The sequence below is a fragment of the Colias philodice genome, chromosome 1 (genome assembly GCF_061535455.1).
Source record: "Colias philodice isolate Cphi_HAF_F1 chromosome 1, ilColPhil1 Martin Lab GWU primary, whole genome shotgun sequence".
Taxonomy (NCBI): domain Eukaryota; kingdom Metazoa; phylum Arthropoda; class Insecta; order Lepidoptera; family Pieridae; genus Colias; species Colias philodice.
In genome coordinates, this window is record NC_143086.1 from 14,697,647 (window position 1) to 14,718,284 (window position 20,638).

At 33.9% G+C, this 20,638-nt stretch overlaps 1 protein-coding gene across 4 annotated transcripts in view; it reads right to left on the reverse strand.

Annotated features, from left to right (window-relative positions):
- Positions 1-649: 649 nt before the first annotated feature.
- LOC149491488 (alpha-1,3-mannosyl-glycoprotein 4-beta-N-acetylglucosaminyltransferase A-like) overlaps positions 650-20,638 on the reverse strand; it is a 103,438-nt gene continuing 83,449 nt past the window's right edge. For all 4 annotated transcript variants that reach the window (XM_089697766.1, XM_089697776.1, XM_089697759.1 and 1 more), the window contains 7 exons: positions 18,936-19,048; positions 13,474-13,702; positions 5,794-6,006; positions 4,836-4,943; positions 3,178-3,374; positions 2,586-2,802; positions 650-1,275 (listed from right to left, as the gene is read on the reverse strand). In XM_089697766.1, coding sequence (XP_089553892.1) covers positions 1,237-1,275; positions 2,586-2,802; positions 3,178-3,374; positions 4,836-4,943; positions 5,794-6,006; positions 13,474-13,702; positions 18,936-19,048 — 1,116 coding nt within the window. In that variant the 3' untranslated portion in view covers positions 650-1,236. The remainder of the gene's footprint in view (positions 1,276-2,585; positions 2,803-3,177; positions 3,375-4,835; positions 4,944-5,793; positions 6,007-13,473; positions 13,703-18,935; positions 19,049-20,638) is intronic.

A 20,638-nucleotide genomic window follows, 5' to 3' on the forward strand; every position in this document is an offset into this window, starting at 1 on the left:
AAAATGCACTATTTTTTTTTCCTAACCTAACACCTATTAACCTAGCTTTGGTAGAGAAACGGACTTCTCTTAGCCATGGAACACACATGTGTTTGTCCGCTATATGATTATTTCTCTCTATAACCCATGACCTGTAAGATGTTCACTCGATGGCGAATCAACTTAATAACATCAAATAAATAAGTTAAATATCAACTTAAACATAATTATAACTTAACCCTACGTAAACTACGTAAAACAATAGCAAAATAGTTAAATTATATACAAAGTAACTTATAAGTACTATCACAAAATGTTAAGTAAATAAAGTTTCATGAAGGTAAATATAATTAAAAGATCTTAATTCCATCTGAAAGGATGTTATTTTTCTATAGTTTGCGTTAATACACATTTCTATAGAAACTCTAGATGGATGGACCTTCATGAAACAAATAAAAAAATAAACAATATTTCCGAGTCGTGGTTGCCGCTTCGCAGGAGTCCGTATCCGTATCCGTATCGTAAAATTCTAGTAACAATCTTGATTCTTTGTAAAGAGCTACATTTTTAAATAATTAAAAAAAAACTAATTCAAATAAGTTTTAATAGAAATCAGCCGAAAGATTATGCATGAAAAATTTTAAATTATAATAAATAAGAAGAATTAAAAAAATGTAGCTCAACTGAAATCTAACAATTTTCGTCAAAAACAAATAGACAGAATCATGTCTGGCGTTTTTAATAATTTCTTAACAGTTGAACGAGAAAATAGTACCAAATTAACCATTCCTTTACCAACAGCATAACGGATTTCCGCTATTTGCGATACGTCACTCCAACCATTTTATCGTTCAATGTTAAAATAGGACACTTTAAGGTAATTTTCAAAACCCCAAACTAAAAATCAACATCCCAAAATTTTGAAAATTTTTGCCAAAAACACAAAAATACACCCTTAAAATTTGCCAAAGTCTGCTGCCAAAACCGGTATCCAGAACTAAAAAGAACTAAAAACCAACACCCCAAAATTTTGATAAATTTTGACAAAAAAAAAATTACACCTTTAAAATTTGCCAAAGTCTGCTGCCAAAAATCGTAACCAAAACAAAAAATCCCTAAAAGTCTCCAAACTTAAAAACGCCAGACCATTGTTACTAGCTTCTCAGAAATCTAACGTCCTTTTAGAATCTTGTTATTGTTGTACAAGGCTCCAAAGGGATGTATCGGGATCCGGGAACTGCGCTCGGAGGCCTGGCGTCATTCCTCCACCATCTGGTCGAAGGACTTCAGGTCGATCTGGAATGTTAGGAACTTCGATGTAAAATATGCTATATATATAAAAGGGAACCGTCTATAATATAATAAGTGGTTTGGCTAAAGACTTTTTTTAACATAAGGTTGGGGAAAATAAAAAAATCTTCAATATATGTAAAAATGAATCTATATTTTCCTTGGTCATGGCATCAAGCGTATACAAATGGGCCAATTTGGATAATTCTTTCTTTGATGTATTCGTTATTGAAAAGGACCTTATGAATGAAAAAAAAAAAATAAGAATTTGTGCTATAAATAATAAAAAACGGCTACCTTCATCATAGCACGACTGTAGGCACAACTAGTACATTAATAATTAATATTATGATAGAATATAGTTTTATGTACAGGTATAGTGGAATATGTGACTAATCGTTGGTCATTGGAAAAAAATAAATATTAAACAGGATTTATAAATTTAATTTTCTGTATTAAATCCTACAAACTAACTTTCTTCTTTTTTATTTGATTTTACTGTTATAATATAGGAATGGCTTACTATTTTGGTTCTTAATAATTTTTTTTAATTTTATTTTATTGTTTATATGCATGCTGAAACAACTTTTATGACGATTATATAACTAAAATTAATTAAATATTTTATTCATGCTCCTAATATAAAATTCATGCAAAAAACTAAAAATATGTAAGAAAGTGTTTTTTTAATATTACAATTATAATTGTGTAACAAATAATTACAAGCACATCCATTTTATCTTAAGGCAGTAGTGTCTCTATCGTGCAAAGAAGATTAAAATCGTATACTTTTTAACAGAAATACCGTGCATAAAAGTTAAAAATAAATAAATAATATAGGTTTGTGTGTGGTGCAGTAAAATATAAGTCTATGGGTTTATAGAAAATATCACTCTTTTCGCATTGCTATACATTTGCAGAGCTATAATAGTAATTTGCCAAGCATTAAACACACAGTAAAAATAGTGATGGTTAAAAAAGGTCACCGACGTTCCTGAGAGGAGGTATCACTTCAGATTCTAAAATGTATAAGTAACTAAAAGAAAAACCAAATTATATCAATTTCCTTTTAAATCCCAAAAAAATACGGTTGAAAAACTATGGATGCAGTAAAAATACCCAAAAAACAGTCGAATTAAGAACCTCCTTTAATGGGAACGTCGGTTTCAAAGATGGTAAGCACAAACTAATAATTTATGGTCAGGAGGAGAAGTAAGCAAGGACAAGGTTACGTCGATTTACATCCCTTAAATTCGCTGCTTTCTCCGACAAATATGCGCTGATGATAAATGTAATCATGCCCTAATAATAATTACCTCGCTGAGAATGACCCAATGAGAGCTTGATTTATCGACGCGGAGACGAATAGCTTCAATCGGTCCAATATCCCGCTTTAAAAGACCATCAGCAAGACCAAATTCATCAAACTGGTCTATCGTGATGAAATTCCTGCCATTCTCAGGCAATATTTCCACGACCGTATCCTTCAATTTGTCGTTCATGTGTTGGACATTGCCACTTCGGAATGTATATCTAGAAGGTTTAGAAGTTTTTAGTTGTCTGTTCGTTGGTCTGATTGAGGTTTTTTGGCCAATTATGTTTTTCTAGAATATTGTAATGTTCTATAAGGTAAGGTAATAACCCTTTTTTATCTGAATTTTAACAATTACTTGGAAGTTCTTTAGGAGACAAAAGATATCGTGGAAAACTATAAATTGTTTGGCCATATGCTAAGAGTTATTAATCTTTTTTGCACTACACTTTCTAAGAGTCTACGATATATTTCTTCTACTATAACTTTTTCGAACATAGAGACAAGAGAGATCTTTAATCATTTTTTCTCTATTTTTCTAAGTCTACCATTATTTCTAATCTACTCCTACTTTTATACATAATAAGAGTATTAACCTGCCAAGATCGAACGGTCTATCGAACCAGAATTCGGCTACGTTTCCCTTTTTCGGCGTAATGCCCCAGAAGTAAGTTTTGCCGTAGTAAGCCCTCTCCAGGGAATGTTCCGCGTGAGCTTCGATGTCGGTATAGATCCGCTCGAGGGGAGGATTGTTATGCGCATAGTGATTGGGCCGATTACCGTATTTGCCATCCTAGAAGTAATCTTTGTATATGATACCCGTTTTTGTAATTTCAGGGATGGATAAGTGAACTACTTTGACTATTTAGTTAAGTGGAGCTTAATGAGTGGACTACTTGGACTATTTAGTTAAGTGGAGCTTAATGAGTGGACTACTTGGACTATTTAGTTAAGTGGAGCTTAATGAGTGGACTACTTGGACTATTTAGTTAAGTGGAGCTTAATGAGTGGACTACTTGGACTATTTAGTTAAGTGGAGCTTAATGAGTGGACTACTTGGACTATTTAGTTAAGTGGAGCTTAATGAGTGGACTACTTGGACTATTTAGTTAAGTGGAGCTTAATGAGTGGACTACTTGGACTATTTAGTTTGGTAGCGCCTGAAATAATGTTAAGACTATTTCTGACGTATAAAAGAAATAGTGACCTAAATGTTTGTAAAGGGTTTGTAAAATCTGACTTATGTTTTTTTTCCGAAGACTATTCAAAATGCTGTGTGATGCTAAATTTATATGAAACTAGATTTCCGCCCGCGGCTTCGCCCGCGTTTTCAAAGGAAAACCCGCATAGTTCCCGTTCCCGTGGGATTTCCGGGATAAAACCTATCCTATGTGTTATTCTGATGTATATGCTATATTGTGGTAAAGTTTCATTCAAATCCATTCAGTAGTTTTTACGTGAAAGAGTAACAAACATCCATACATCCAAACTTACAAACTTTCGCCTTTATAATAGTACTAGACTAGATTTCCGCCCGCGGCTTCGCCCGCGTTTTCAAAGGAAAACCCGCATAGTTCCCGTTCCCGTTGGATTTCCGAGATAAAACCTATCCTATGTGTTAATCCATAGAGGGTCTATATGTGTGCTAAATTTCATTGTAATCGGTTCAGTAGTTTTTACGTGAAAGAGTAACAAACATCCATACATCCATACTTACAAAATTAAGATTAAGATTGTGACTAGTTGTAGTATTATAATGTATTGTATGTTTCTTACTTAAATGGTTTTTGGTTATGACGCAAAAATAAAATATGACAGGAAGAGGGCCTTAAAACGATAATCAAAACGAAATGACCATCGAATGTTACGAGGTAGAAGAAATCATGTTACATGCAGATTATAATGGTTAAAACATCAAATTTTTTATCATTAAAGAAATGAATTCCATGTATTTCCTTCTCTTTTTCACGGAAGAAGTACAATAGAGATAGAACGATTCCTTTCCTTAATGATTCTTCAAATTATTTTAAAAGCACATTTAGTAATTTGAATGAAACTGAAAAACACATAAACATGCATTATTATACTTAAAATTAAAACACAGAATCGAAATTAAACTTAAATCTCTTGGATCTATTTAACAAAATTGGTTCTTGTTCTAATAATTTGGAGTTTAAAAATCTGTTTATTTAAAATAAAGGTTACTTTATTTATCTCAATATTTAGTAAGACTTTTAAACTGCAATAATGGTACCTTCACCTTCTGAGTCTTTCCCTTGAGCGACGAGTACATGCCAATGTGTTCGAAGAGGTTGCTCTTGTATTTAGGGCGGATCTGCATCTTGCTCTTGCCACAAGCAGCCTGGAATACACCGGTTTTTAATGTCAATTTAATCGTGTTGTACGTTACGTACATTTTGCTATGAGCTGGATTTTAAAATTATGACAAGTTGATTCGATTTGAAGTAAATTAGTAAGTAATTGAAACAAAATAGAGTGTCTTATACAAGAAGCTTATAAAAATAAATAAATAAATATATAAAATAAAAAATAAAAATAAAATCATCCCTTTCACACCAACTTGCCAAGTTAGGTGTGAAAGGGACAAAAAAACAACCAGGCGTCATTCAAGGTCATACCTTCCCGTGACAAGTAAACGTTCATAGTGCAATCTCCAGTGTATTAGATATAAGCTTCTTGGTCTTATATAACAGGCTTGATCAGGTTTCCTATTTAAATTTCAAGATAACGTCGAGACAACCAATCTTTAAGCATTGGAAAACTGCTTATAAAACATACATTTGTCATACTACATAATATGTCACTAAGGTTCAGGATTAGAGATATGAGAACTACTAGGTTTCTTCGACTAAGTCTTCCCAGGAAGATTACCATGACGTTTTAATCCATTGAGCCCCGAACGGCCCGATCGGGCCACGACACAATAGATTTTCTATTGTGTCTGTGATTCCGGGGCCTGAGTTATTACAGCAGTACTAATTCCGGTGTAGGAAAAATACAGCTATGTCGTTTTCCACACTGGACTTATTATTGCTTTAAGAAGACACGGTATACCCCCTTCACTAGCATTACTACTATAGTACTGCTATAACCATACGACTTCACTGTTTACAGGGGGTATCACTGTAATTACTTCTTTAATACTCCTATAAGACGTCATCGTAACCCCTATTCATGCCTTGCTTACTTACCGAGGACTTGTCAATGGTGCAAACGCGGTCAGCCAGGTAGCTCTCAAGCAGCCAGTCGATGGGCATGTTGTAGTAGAACAGCTGGACGTAGGTGATGAAGTGGATCAGGTCCGAGGACTTGAACAGCTTGCCGATGCCGCCTACATTGCAGAACTCCACGAAAAACCAGTTCGGATTGGCCAGAGAGATGGACGCCGTGTAGTGCTTTACCTCCTGGAAATTGTGTTGTGAACTGGTTGATGTATGGTTTGTATAATGTAGGGTGTATCATTGTTAAGGGGTGGGAAAGTGTCCTATCTTTTTGGTTTTCTCCTGGAATATATTATAGGCTGATTGAACACCTCTCATTTAAAAAATGACTCATGTTTCAACCCCTTAGTATCTATTTCAAGACATCAAGTTATCAATAATTCGAATATCTGTACCTTTCATGAAATCAATTATGTAGTCTCGCTTCTAAAACCATTAACCGTGCTAACCACCCACATTAACGAATTACCGCAAGTCCAATTTAGTTTATTCCAATTATATATACGCCACTTCAGTTCAAAGGTCACGCTTCACACTTTCACCACGAAACTGTGCTTTCACGTAGATTAGCGTAAAGTGGAGGCATAGTAAAATAACGCAAACACGTTAGCTAAATGAGTGACGTAAGTAGTAACATACGTTTATAACATTTCCTATTTTCTAACACATAACCCTAAATGACCGTAATTCCTCATGGAATAAGGATACAATTGCAAATGGTCATGCATGACTTATTACATCTTGGTATCGATAAGAACTGTCTTGAGAGTCCTTACAAAATATTTGATTCCGTTATTAAATCTTATACCTGTTTCTTATATCTTGTCTCTTGTTTATTGATAAGGCCATATTTATTGGTAAAGGTCCGTCGGATATAAAACTATTTTCACTTTATTTATTTTTAATGAAATGTTGATCCTCAGAATTTTTAAAATTTCGCGAATTGAAAATAAATGCATTAGTAAAGCAAAGAAAAAACCATCAACGGTAGTAGATTGAAATATTTTTTGGTTGTGTTTAGTTATTATTTTGGGATATTCATAGTAATATATAGTCCGGGATACATCGCCCATTTTTGCAAGTGATTACTATCAAGCTAATTTTTCGTGAGTAGCTTTATTTTGATGAGATGCCCAATAATTTCTTGTACAAAACTCTCGATTGTGGTAGCTACCAGAGGAAACAAGGATAAAATATTTTGATTTGATGGTTCTCAAATATTAATTACTAACTGAATGTTTTTTTTTGTTCAATCTCAAGATAATTATCTAAATTATTCGAAAAAATATTTGTCCTACAAAATCTATGGTTTGATCAAAGAGTCCCCCTTTCCAATGTGTATCGATAACGAAGTCATCATAAATGATTACTAACCAGCAGATTTTTTTATTTTCACTTATTTAATACTTATATAATTCAACAGACATATTGTCCTACAAATTGCGTAATAAATATTTGAGAACCGTCAAATCAAAAATTTTTATCCTTGTTACTGTTAGAAATAAGTTCTGTTGTATCTGTTGTAACAAAATAGCATTTATTATCTATGAGCATAAACTGGTCACACTGTCTGTGCAATGAATTAATAAAGTTAGTCTATTCCAAGATGTCTTCCTAGTTTTATTAGGTTATGGGCCCAGTCACATATTTGCGAGTTTTTCTAGTAGTTTTATCGTGTAAAAGTAATAATGTCGATGTCAGGCTATTTAGTAAATGTGCCTAAGTTAAAAGGACGCGAAAATTACGATGATTGGGCGTTCGCGTGCGGCGTTTTTCAACGGTTGTTATAGCACAGAAGACTGGTACGTCGATTCGGGCGCAAGCGCGCACATGACGTCGAATCAGAAATGTTTACTCCAACCACGACCGGTGCACGATAACAGAGAAATCGTAGTGGCAAATCAAACGACGGTGCCTGTAGTAAGTGTTGGTGAAACACAGATAACGACATGCGTGAACAATTCTCAGTACAATGTGATTGTGAAGAATGTATTGTACATACCGAAGCTCACGACAAACTTATTGTCAGTAAGCCAACTTATAGTTAATGGCAATAGAGTTGTGTTCAAAAAGGATGTCTGTTTAATATACAATCAAGTGAATAAGCTTATTGGTACAGCAGATTTGATTAATGGCGTGTACAAGTTAAACACAAGAAAATTAGAGAATTCATTATCGGCAATGTCAACCTGGCATAAGAGGTTAGGACATGTAAACAGTAAGTCCTTACAAAAAATGAATGAAGGTGCTGTGATAGGTGTTTCTTTTGAAGAGAAAGCTGACATTCAGATACAGAATTGTGAAGTGTGCTGTGAGGGGAAACAGTCACGTCTACCCTTTCCATCAGCCAACCATAGAAGTGAAAACCTACTGGATGTAGTACACTCAGATTTGTGCGGGCCGATGGAGACCAAGTCAATTGGTAATTCAAAGTATTTTCTTCTGTTTGTGGATGATGCCAGCAGAATGACTTTTGTCTACTTCTTGAAGGAAAAGAACCAGGTGTTTCAGCATTTCAAAGAATTTCGAGGTTTAGTTGAGAATCAAACAGGAAACAAGATAAAGAAGCTGAGAACCGACAATGGAGGTGAATTTTGCTCACATGAGATGGAGAATTACTTGAAACAAGTCGGTATAGTTCATCAGAAGACCAATCCTCACACTCCGGAGCAGAATGGACTCTCAGAAAGGTTCAACAGAACTATAGTTGAACGAGCAAGATGCTTGTTGTTTGAAGCTGACCTTGACAAAAGTTTTTGGGGTGAAGCAGTTAATACTGCAGTATACTTAAAGAATAGGACACCAGCCGCCAGTTTAGGCATGACGACCCCATTTGAGAGGTGGACAGGTGAGAAACCAGACCTAAGCAATGTTAGAATTTTTGGCAGTAAGGTAATGACACATGTTCCCAAAGCACAAAGACAAAAATGGGATAAAAAGGCTGATAAATTGATATTAGTTGGATATCCAGATGATGTTAAAGGATACAGATTGTATAACCCAAAAACTAGAAAGATCACTACGAGCAGAGATGTCATAGTCATGGAGAAGACAGAATCAGACAAAGCTCAGGTAGTAGTAAATAATAGTGAAGAAAAGTTAGAAAACAATGAAAACTTAGAAGAAGAAGAATGTTCATCAGATAGCGTAGTCTCAAATCCTAATGACCCAACTTATGTTAATGATACATCCACATCCCAAGATGATACTTATCAATCAGTAGCCGATGAAGACTCTGTCATAGATGAAGAAGTTCAGGTACAGCAAGTTAGGAAACGTGAGAGAAAGCCAGTAGAAAGATATGGTATGACCAATCTATGTATTCTGGAAAACCTGGGAACTTATGAAGAACTGAGTTATGAATCTGCGATGAATGGACCAGATCAGGAACAGTGGAGACAAGCGATGATGGATGAATTGAAAGCTTTCAGTGACAATGAAGCATGGACATTTGTAGACAGGAGTGAAGCTGATAGAATAGTGCAGTGTAAGTGGGTATTTAAGAAAAAATGTGATAATAGTGGTAAAGTGCGGTACAGAGCTCGACTAGTAGCTAAGGGCTTCTCCCAGATTAAAGGTATGGATTATAATGAAACTTTTTCACCTGTATTGCGTTATTCTACTTTAAGACTACTTTTTGCTTTAAGTGTTAAACAAAATTTAAAAATGAATCACTTGGATGTACCAACAGCATTTTTAAATGGTAATATTGATGAATGTGTATTTATGGAAATACCAGAATATTCTAATTTCATAAATTGTGATAATAAAGTTTTAAAATTAAAAAAGGCTATATATGGACTTAAACAGTCGGCTAGAGCTTGGTACATGAAAGTGGAATCTAGTTTGTTAAAGTTAGGTTTCAAGAAGTCTAAATATGAACCCTGTTTATTTATTAAATGTCATGATAATGTAAAGATTTATGTAGCTATATTTGTTGATGATTTTTTTGTTTTTTACAACTGTGTAAATTCTTACAAAAAGTTAAGAAGTGTATTAGAAGCAGATTTCAAGATTAAAGATTTAGGTCAAATAAAAAATTGTCTAGGCATGAATGTAAAAGTTCAAAAAGATTGTGTAACTTTGGACCAACAGCAATTTATTGATAATATTTTAAATAAATTTAATATGATTAATTGCAAAATTTCAGATACTCCAATGGAATTGAATCTTAAATTAGAAAAAGCTGTAAATGGCAGTTGTAATAACTCTTATCCTTATCAACAACTTATTGGTTCACTGATGTATCTTGCAGTTCTAACAAGGCCAGATATTTCTTATAGTGTTAGCTTTCTAAGTCAATATAACACATGTTTTAATGAAACACATTGGAAACATTTGAAAAGATTATTAAGATATTTGCAAAAAACTAAACATTTTGGATTAATTTTTAAGAAAACTGAAACTGATTTAATTGGTTTTGTTGATGCTGACTGGGCATCTTGTAACATTGATAGAAGGTCTTACACAGGATATTGTTTTGTATTATCAGGTTGTGTAATAAGTTATGAGTCTCGAAAGCAAAGGACAGTTGCCTTATCTAGTACAGAGGCCGAGTATATGGCACTTGCAGAGGCTTGCAAAGAGGCCATTTATTTAAGAAATTTAATGTTAGAACTTAATATATGTAATAAAAATAAACCCTTGGACTTGTACACTGACAGTCAAAGTTCTTTAAAATTGGCTTCTAATCCAATGTTTCACAAACGTACTAAGCATATTGATGTACGCCATCATTTTGCTAGAGAATGTGTTGATAATAACCAAATTAAAATTAACTATTTAGAAACTTCTTCTATGCCAGCAGATGTATTTACTAAGTCACTTTGTGTTAATAAACATTATAAATTCATAGAACAAATGGGAATAGGGGAAGTAAATTAAAATAGATATGTAGTTTTTCAATTGATTGTTTTTATTGTTGAAGCATTTGTAACGTTTAGTTATTGTAGCAAAAGATGTAATTTTTGTCAGAGTATTTTGTTAAGAGAGGGTGTTAGAAATAAGTTCTGTTGTATCTGTTGTAACAAAATAGCATTTATTATCTATGAGCATAAACTGGTCACACTGTCTGTGCAATGAATTAATAAAGTTAGTCTATTCCAAGATGTCTTCCTAGTTTTATTAGTTACCTCTGTAAGCTACCACAATCGAGAGTTTCGTACATGAAATTATTGGGCATCTCATCAAAATAAAGCTACTCACGAAAAATTAGCTTGATAGTAATCACTTGCAAAAATGGGCGATGTATCCCGGACTATAATTAACAGTTCCATCTATTGATATTGCATTTCTCGTTACTTTTTTATTTGCATGTTGTTCAAAAGCAATTATATCTATATTTTGGAAATTTTACGAATGTCGGAACTGAAATGGGGCCGTATTCTCTTATTCCCAGTCAGTTTACGCCGCGAATTGAAATGACTGGTAAATTCATAAAACACCACTAGCGGTCCGCCCCGGCTTCGACCGTGGTACCTACATGTTTAAACTATCCTATCTCTCAAGTTGGATCGAACTGCACATGGTGTGCGAATTTTACTATAATCGGTTAAGTGGTTTAGGAGTCCATTGAGGACAAACATTGTGTCGAAATTGCGCCGTGAATAGGTGTTCACGGCGCAATTTGTCTGGAATTAAGAGATCATAATACGGACCATGGTCGGGTTTATAAGGGTTGTTAAAATGACTACATGTAGTTATAGTTATCTCTCAGTTAAGAATGTTACTGACAGTTTGTGGATATGCGGTGATATACAAACTGACATTTTTATTAAAATTATATTACCGCCTTTAGTAAAGTTAGTAAATATTGACGATTGAATTGTTGAATGTATTTAGATTTTCATATATTGTTATTTCTGTTATTACATAGGTTTCATGTAGCTTCGCTTTCACTGCAATCACTTTGATGATACAAAGGTATTACCAAAATTAACAGCAATAGTTAAAAGCGCTGAAAGCTACGTAAATATTGAATGCGTGGCGTTTAATATGAAATTCGTAATGGGTTTTTAAAAGCTTTTGATCATAATATCAATTTGTTCAGCTGATATTACTGGTCCATGTCATATGAGGCTATTCGTTGCTGGCTTTGAGTAATTAAATTAAGCCAACCGCTGATGGTCTGTTATTTAAAAGGTATTTCAATATTGATTTATTTGGAAATTATGTAAAATATATTTTTGACAAAGTTAAATGAACCCTTCTCCTTTCTGATTTAATTTCTCTCTGTACGTCCGGTTTTCGGGAAGAAATCGCTACATAGCGATAAGACTGCCGATTGTTTAAAGATGAATATTCTTGAGTTAGGTTTTATTGTAAAATTATTGTAAGAGTACCTAATATTATAAAGCTGAAGAGTTTGTTTGTTTGAACGCGCTAATCTCAGGAACTACTGGTCCGATTTGAAAAATTCTTCTGTTAGATAGCCCATTTATCGAGGAAGGCTATACACTATATTATATCATCACGCTATGACAAAGAGGAGCGGAACCACGCGGGTGAAACCGCAGAGTGCAGCTAGTAAAGTATAAATAAATAATAAATTTTCGCTTAATAATATTTCGTTGAGTGTGCGTGGGGTTTTAATGAAATTCAAAATATTCGGCGCCAAAATCCGGCCGAATGGCATCCATTACAAAAATCCTAATGGGTTTCGTGTAACTTTCGCGCTTTTTACGTACTTTCCGTAGTCCGATATCGAGTTATCGAATATTCTATTAATTCCCGGCGCGAAATTTAATTAAAGCCTCCATTATGGATTTAATTTTGCATTTTATTTCCTTTCCGATCTATCAGAACGGGGTATGAGTAATATGATTGAAATGGATTTTATTTTTGGTAAGAGGATTTTTTTATTTGACAAAAGATGTTAAATATATATTCTGCTAAAGGAAAAAGCTGTTGTTCAAGCTGAATAAATACGAGTATAAGTATAAGTTAAAATACATATTTCTCTGATATTATGATCATCTTGCAAAAATCTAGTTATGCATTGTACGTTACTTATACTTACTTATAAGATGAGTTTAATTTAATAATTTTTCAAAGATAATACTCATCTATCATCGTTGAAATTAAGATAAGGAGACACGTCTCTCACATGAATGATGCATAAACAGTATAAAACGAAGTTTCATTCAATGAAATATGAATTATAATATAATATACAAAACGAGAATAAACTGAAATGTCACGTACACTTTATCCCTTACGTAACTTACATATTGAGTTCAATATGAAACATTTCGGCGCGAACGAATAGGTTTGGATTATCCATATTTTATTGAACTGGACATATATGAAAGATTTGCTTTTAGTCAATGCGTGGAACTATTGAAAGGTAAGTCAGAAAAATGCTCTATTTAAACAAACGGAGAGGAAGGTTTTGAAACTCTATGAAGTTCAGGACCTTGCCTGCTTTTGAGATACTGCTATATACTATTGCTAGAGTATGAAAAGGTTACAGATTATACTCCGTAAATTAATCCTAATAAGATAACTAAACTAGCATCTAAAAATAATATGATTTAAAATTTATCAGAGCTTTATATATTTTTTTCTATTGACATCACTTGTCAACTTTGAACTGACAAATCTAAGTATTAATAACATATCCCTAAATTAAAAAAAAATACATCATCTTACCTGCAAATACTTCTTCTTAGCCATCACGTCGTCCTCAATCATCAGGTAGTAGGTGCCCTTGGTCTGCCCGTAAGCCATCAGATACAAGGCGTCCAGGTTCTGCTTGGTGCGCCACTTGACACGCTTGGCCGAGTCCCCCAGGGTCAGAGGCACAGAGTCGAAGTTTGGGTAGTACTTCGGGGAAGGTGATAGCACCTCGATCATACCGCTCTTAATGTGTTGGGAGTACCTGTGTACGTTATTTTTCTTGTGAATAACAAGAAAAGAGCAATTGGTATATGGTAATGGCCAGCTAAACCGTACATGTTAAAAACTAAGAACGATACTATATCTATTTTGTCTAAAGATTGCCAGATAAGGGAGGATGGTAACTATAACAAGGAATCCAGGTTCTGCTTGGTGCGGCCAAGGTACGCTTGGCCGAGTCTTCCAGGGTGAGAGGCACATAGTCGAATTTTGGGTAGTACGTCGGGGAAGGTGATAGCACCTCGTTCGTACCGCTCCTAACGTGATGGGAGTACCTGGGTGATCAATGGAATAATGTGAACACTAAGGAAAGAGTAGGGTCAGTTGGTAGGTCGTAAAAAAAGCTATGAGCATCCAAATCCTTGGGAAATTGGGAGATGGTAAAGGCGAGCTATGAGCAACCAAATCATTGGGCAGTTGGTAAATGGTAATGGAAAAATAAAAGTGTTTGCATTTGTAGAAACTGAAGATACCTAACTATGACTATTTTGTCAAAAGATCGCCAAGGATGTGAAAAGCAACATGTAGCTATTTAGTATAACATTGCTATTGTAAGAAATCATGAGGAAGATCATACACTTCTCGAAGATTGCAAGGCATGGAAGTTTTTGAACTGAACGTTAAACATACCGTACAACTGATATAAGGAAAATAATTAAATATGTTTTCGTGTCCATTGAGCAAGCTGTAGTTTTAAATCTCGAATTATTTTATTTTCAAACCTTTACAGAAATACATTTTTAATTTCTACAGACTTGTGGAACTACATTTTAAATGTACTTCATTTTGTTTAATACTTTACACATTTACATTTATTATATCTACGAAAACTATATTAATCTTCATTTGTTACCAAAAGCAATCTCTGTCCTGTTGAAGTAAAATTTATCCCGGCTTTTTCCGACGAAACATCGCATAATTCCCGGGCACATTTTGTTATAATCAGGACACATGCCCTTGCATAACAAAAATAAGTTAAAAATCTATCTAACGAAGCCTTTTGAAGCACTAAATAAAAATCACGTGAATAGAAACACAAATTATGTTTAAGCGCTGAAAAATTTAATTTACGTTGAAATCTTTTTCATAATTCTGGTGTTAAAGGAGATAAAATTAGAATGTCTGTACGAGCATAACTGCATAATTGGATTATCAGTATTAAAGCAGTTATATTCCCATTTATATTTAGTTTAACGTGGATACTGGATAATAAGCTTATTATATTAGTAAATTGCTTAATTGGAGGGCTGAGCTCTGGAATTGGACATTAATAGGAACAAACACAGCTAATTTATCGTATAATATTGGCTTGTAATGTACCTGATTAGTTTTCAATCATACCATGTAAATACACATATAGTTGGTATTAACATAGCCGATTACGTTAGCTATACTAGAATAAACGTAATATAGAAATGATGTTAAAATTGTTTGTTTGTTACGTTACTGATCTTCTAAAGGCGTTGTATAGAAAAAGTCATACATCTATACTAATATTATAAAGAGGAAAGGTTTGATTTTTTGTTTGTTTGTTTGTATGAATTGAATAGGCTCCGAAACTACTTGGCAGATTTGAAAAATTCTTTCACTGTTGGAAAGCTACATCATTTCTAAGTGACATAGGCTATATTTCATTTTCAAAAAAAATAGGCATCCTTACTAAAATTACGATAACGTAATCCAAGGTGTGAAAAAAATATCAAAAAACTACCTTACATCGCGTGCGCTGCGAAAACTATTGATGATAGAACAAAATGATTTACTACATTTTTTTAGAACACACCATTATCTACAAAAAATCAGCGGCAGCATATCTCTAACTATTACAGTCATGTCACAATAAGCGTTTTTTTATTGAAAAAAAGAAATTAAAATACCACCGCTACAAAAAGCTCTTTATTTGTACCTTGGTATTAACCGTAGACAGAGAAACCAATAGACAAATTGATATCTTATGTCGCATTCACACAAGAAAAAGAGCAACTTATGCCGGTGTTGTGTAAAGAAATGAGAGAGAACGATAAAATTTTTTGTTTCACCCAGCGTGCCACTTTTTTCAAGAAAAGAAACCTACTTTGCTAAACAAAGTTTGACAGCTAACTATCGTCTTCCCTAAAAATATAGTTTTTACATGTTATAAGTTAGAAGTAATTCATTGTGTTTGGTTTTGCATAATCTAAACTTACCGTTAATACCTTATAAAATAATACCATGGTGCGGTGTAGTGTTAAAGGGTGTAAAAGTGATAGTGGAACGAAAATGCCTGGATTGTCTTTTCACTCGTAAGTATACAACTCTTTATCAGTTATTAGGCCTTCATGATACTTTAGCGTGTTAATATATTGTGTATCACGTGCTGTTGACTTGAATACATTGTTTAAAAACCACAAAAATAACAATTATAAATTTTAACCTAAAAAATTTTGTGTTGCCAACTTTTCTACAAATTGTTACCCACTATTATGGGAAATAATAATATATATTCTGCAGTGTGTATTTTATTAAATATCTGAAATATTCAATGGCTTGTTCCAGTTTTCCTGAACCTGATAATTTACGACAAATTTGGATTGTAGCTACAGGATGAACAGATTGGAAACCAAAACCGAAGGTTAGAAAGTATTACGGCAATCACCACCACCGCGACGCTGCCCCGCCGAAGACAATGGACATTCTTGGTTCCAACATTGAACCGGAGGGACGTAGTTAATTAAGTTAGAGATAATTTAAATGTAATTTTTTTATTACAATAAATTATTATTAAGTAAATTTCGTTTTTTTTTGCGCCTTCGCGGGTCGGTCAATATAATTAACGTGTGTATCTGTTAATATGTACTTACGAAAATAAACATTCTTTTATTTTTTTTATTTAATTTTATAAAAAATAATAAACAATCGAGTTTTCATCTACATTATCATTACATACACATTTTCATATGGGATTATGATAATGATATATTACATATATTCATATTATACATATATAGGTATGTGTATATATGTACATAATATGTATTACCCTTCTAAAGGTAATATGTTTATTATATACTAGCTGCGCTCCGCGGTTTCACCCGCGTGGCTCCACTCCTGTTGGTCTAAGTGTTATGGTACAATATAGCCTTCCTCGATCAATGGGCTATCTAACACTGAAAGAATATCCCTTCCCTCCTCACCTTCACCCCGTCCCGCACTACACCTCCTCATTGTATTAAACAGTATACCTACTATTTTCTGTAAATTGACACTTTTAAAAATTCGTTATATCTTTTGCATGGAATATCGCGGACTTTCTTGTAGATATTGGTCCATTCTATAATACCGTAGAACATTTATTTGTTCTATTTTCAATAGATTCCGCAGCGCACGCGATGACAGAATTTTTATTAATGATACATTATTTATTACATTTTTGGTAAGGATCTCTAATTTTTTTGAAAATGCAATATAGCCTATGTTGCTCAGTGAATATGCAGCTTTCTAATGGTGAAAGAATTTTTGAAATCGGTCCAGTAGTTTATGCGTGAAAACCATACATAATTACAAACATTTCCTCTTTATAATATTAGTATAAATAGTATAAACATGTAAGTATCATGTAATGTGGATATTTCATTATTATCCACTTATGTTATGTGAATAATGATATTGAGAGATTTGTATCTTACAAATTGCGGGGTAAATTTTCCCTCACATGGTAACCCTAAATATTGTGACGTATTCTTTTTTATCTCTTTCTGCGACACGCATTGCCGGTGTCTATTGGATTCTCTGTCTACGGTATTAACCCTTATCAAAATAAACGATGTATTATTTAAGACTGTTTCAATATCTTTATATTACTTTTTGAATTATTCGATTCTGACAATCCATTCAAAAGATATCACGAGTTAAAAAAAAATTAAAAAATAAACTGTATTCGGCTAGCTATGCGTTGTAGGCGTCACTCGGGCAGGGGTACGGGAGGGGGGTTAAGATCACGAAATAAACTTGCCGCGCGGCTTACTCGCGCGGTCGGCTCCCTACGTGATGGACGTGTGCGGAATTTACGCTTGATAATAACCCATTTATATAAAACTAGCTTCCGCCCGCGACTCCGTCCGCACGGATGTCGGTCTTCATATAAAAATGAATCCCAAAATGTGTTGGTAAGCGCATAACTTGAGAACGGCTGAACCGATTTCGTTAATTCTTTTTTTATTATATTCCTTGAAGTACGAGGATGGTTCTTATGTAGAGAAAACGTAAATATGTACCACGGGCGAAGCCGGGGCGGACTGCTAGTAAAATATAATTTAATAATAACTATTTGACTGTAAAATCGCGTGCGGAATTCACAACTTCAATTAACATAAGGCTTATCATTCCACCTCAATTAATATTTAATGTTTAATTGGTAACCGAATTAATTCACCGAATATTAAATTATAAAAACGTGACCGCTCTACACATTTGACTAGCAAATACTATGGATTCGTTTTATAATACCAATATTAATACCAATATATAACCTAAATTACGTATACCTACTAAATAAAAATGTTGTAATTTCTAAAGTATAAGATCTTTACGTTATATCTTATAATTCTAATCTATATTATAGTACTAACTAGCTCAAAAGTTAATTGATGACAATATTAAGTGTATAAGAACGTTTTCTACTGTTTCACTTTTCGCCTCTTTACGTGAGATCGGACTTTATTCATTATTTTCATAGAAGAAATGTCAATTGGTCAATATAAACGCTCACAGAGTAAAGTCCATCTTATTAATATGAAAACTATCCACTTGTATGTCTATTGCTCGATTAAACAGAAAATGCAAAACAGATGCACTTTGCAATTTAGATGCACTTTGGTACTCGTTGTCTTTGACAAGCTGGATTATCACAAATTACCATCTTAGATTTCCAATTATCAAACTAATATAACAAACGTTACATTTTGAGTATGGATCTGTTGGTATGGTTGATATTTGGAGAAGGATTATAGTCGGGATTAGCATATGTAGGATACACGGTAGAACCAAGCCACAGAAACTTCAGGTATTATCAGATTATCAGATATGGATTGGAATAATTCTGTGCTGAAATAACTCCCTTGGAAATGTGATGTTCTACTGCCGGAAAAGTTGCCCTCTAGCACAAATAGCATACCATAAAATACTGTCACGAGAAAGGACAAACAAACACACAAACATTTACAACAAGTACTACTTACTTCGCCTCGATCTGCTTGGCGAGGTTGATGACGTACATCATGTCCGTTTCACCGACGTAGATGATGATAATCGTATCCTTTCGGTCTTCCTCCGTCAATCCCTCGACGAGGGTCTGCAAAACCCTCATTATTAGCACACGGTAAAATATTCTTAAGCTGAATACAATTTAGGTTCTTTTTTGCTTATATTTTCCCTGTTAAGTAGTGGAGGTGCTGCCAAACCTAATTATTAGCCCACGGTATAAATAGCCTTATGATACGTGTAATTAAGGTTCTTTTTTGCTTGTATTTTGCACTGTTTAGTAGCCTGGAGTTGCTGCAAAACCTAATTATTAGCACACGGTATAAAGAGTCTTAAGCGGAATATAATTAAGGTTCTTTTTTATTTGCATTGCACAGCTACACTGCTAAATGGTTTGGAAGGGATACCTAGCAATAAATTGAACATATATTTTTTGTTTGTGTTCTCTGTTAGTCACTTGTGTGAGCAATAAAGTATAAAATAAATAAATATTAATACAGTCTAAGAAACTGTAATGTAGAGCTTGGCTTTGAAACGGATTATTTTAATACGATTATATTAACCACGTCGTACTTTCCCCAGAGAGCGGAGTTATAATCAAAGCATAATATTAAGAGGTATTTTTCCAGTAAAAATACTATTAATACATGTAGAACCTGATTGCCTGCTAACGTAACCTCGATAATTGTTATAATCGTCATAGATATGAAGTCCCGGGTCCCCTAGGTGGGGTATGGGACAGATGCTTTATGGATACATCTGTTTCACTGATCGATTTTCTTTAGGGATAAGTAGGTGATCAGCGCTGTGTCCTGACAGATAGAGACATTTTTTTTCTTCGTCTCTACCAGGAATCGAACCCAGGACCCTTCGTTTCCTGGTTAATAACTGCACCAAGGAGGCGGTCTAGATATATTAAACTAGCTTATATTTATATGAATATCTCCTTTGAATCATCCGATTCAAAGATGAAAGCTCAGAAATCCCGTTTGAGATTAACGTATTCAAACAGACGGGTTAGGAATATTTGGTTATCGGTAAATGGAAGCCTTACTTACGTACTTTGGCATGTTAAGAACAAGGTATTTTGTATTTTCTTGTGTTCATTATATATCTAGGAATCAGAAAGTAACGGATTTTAAAAGCTACTGTCACCTCATGACCACGTTGTAAAATGTTCGATGAGTCGGGTTAAATAATAAAATGAATAATTAATCGCATTTAAAATCCGTTAAAAAGGCTTTAATTTCTGTTTATATCTTGGTCTCCTAGAAAATGTACTCACATGAAACAAAGTTTAAACTAATGAGTATATGATTATATTCTAACCCGAAACCTCGTCATAAATAAACTAACCAAATTCCACATGTCTCCTATATAAATTTATTCCATTCTCAAAAGAAGTATTTACATATTTCATAATCTAAATTATATTTTCCTACAATTTGAAGAGTTTAAACATTCTGCTTTTAATTATTATTATTTTTTTTTTTTTTTATGCAATAGGGGGCAACAGAGCAGACGCGTCACCTGGTGGTAAGTGCTCCACGTCGCCCATATGTACGCACAGTGTCAGAGACATTGTGAGTATGTTGCCGGCCTTTCAAGTAGGAATATGCTCTTTTCTTGAAGGTCCCCAGTTCATAGCCGTTTGGAAAAGCCGCATGAGGGAGTTTGTTCC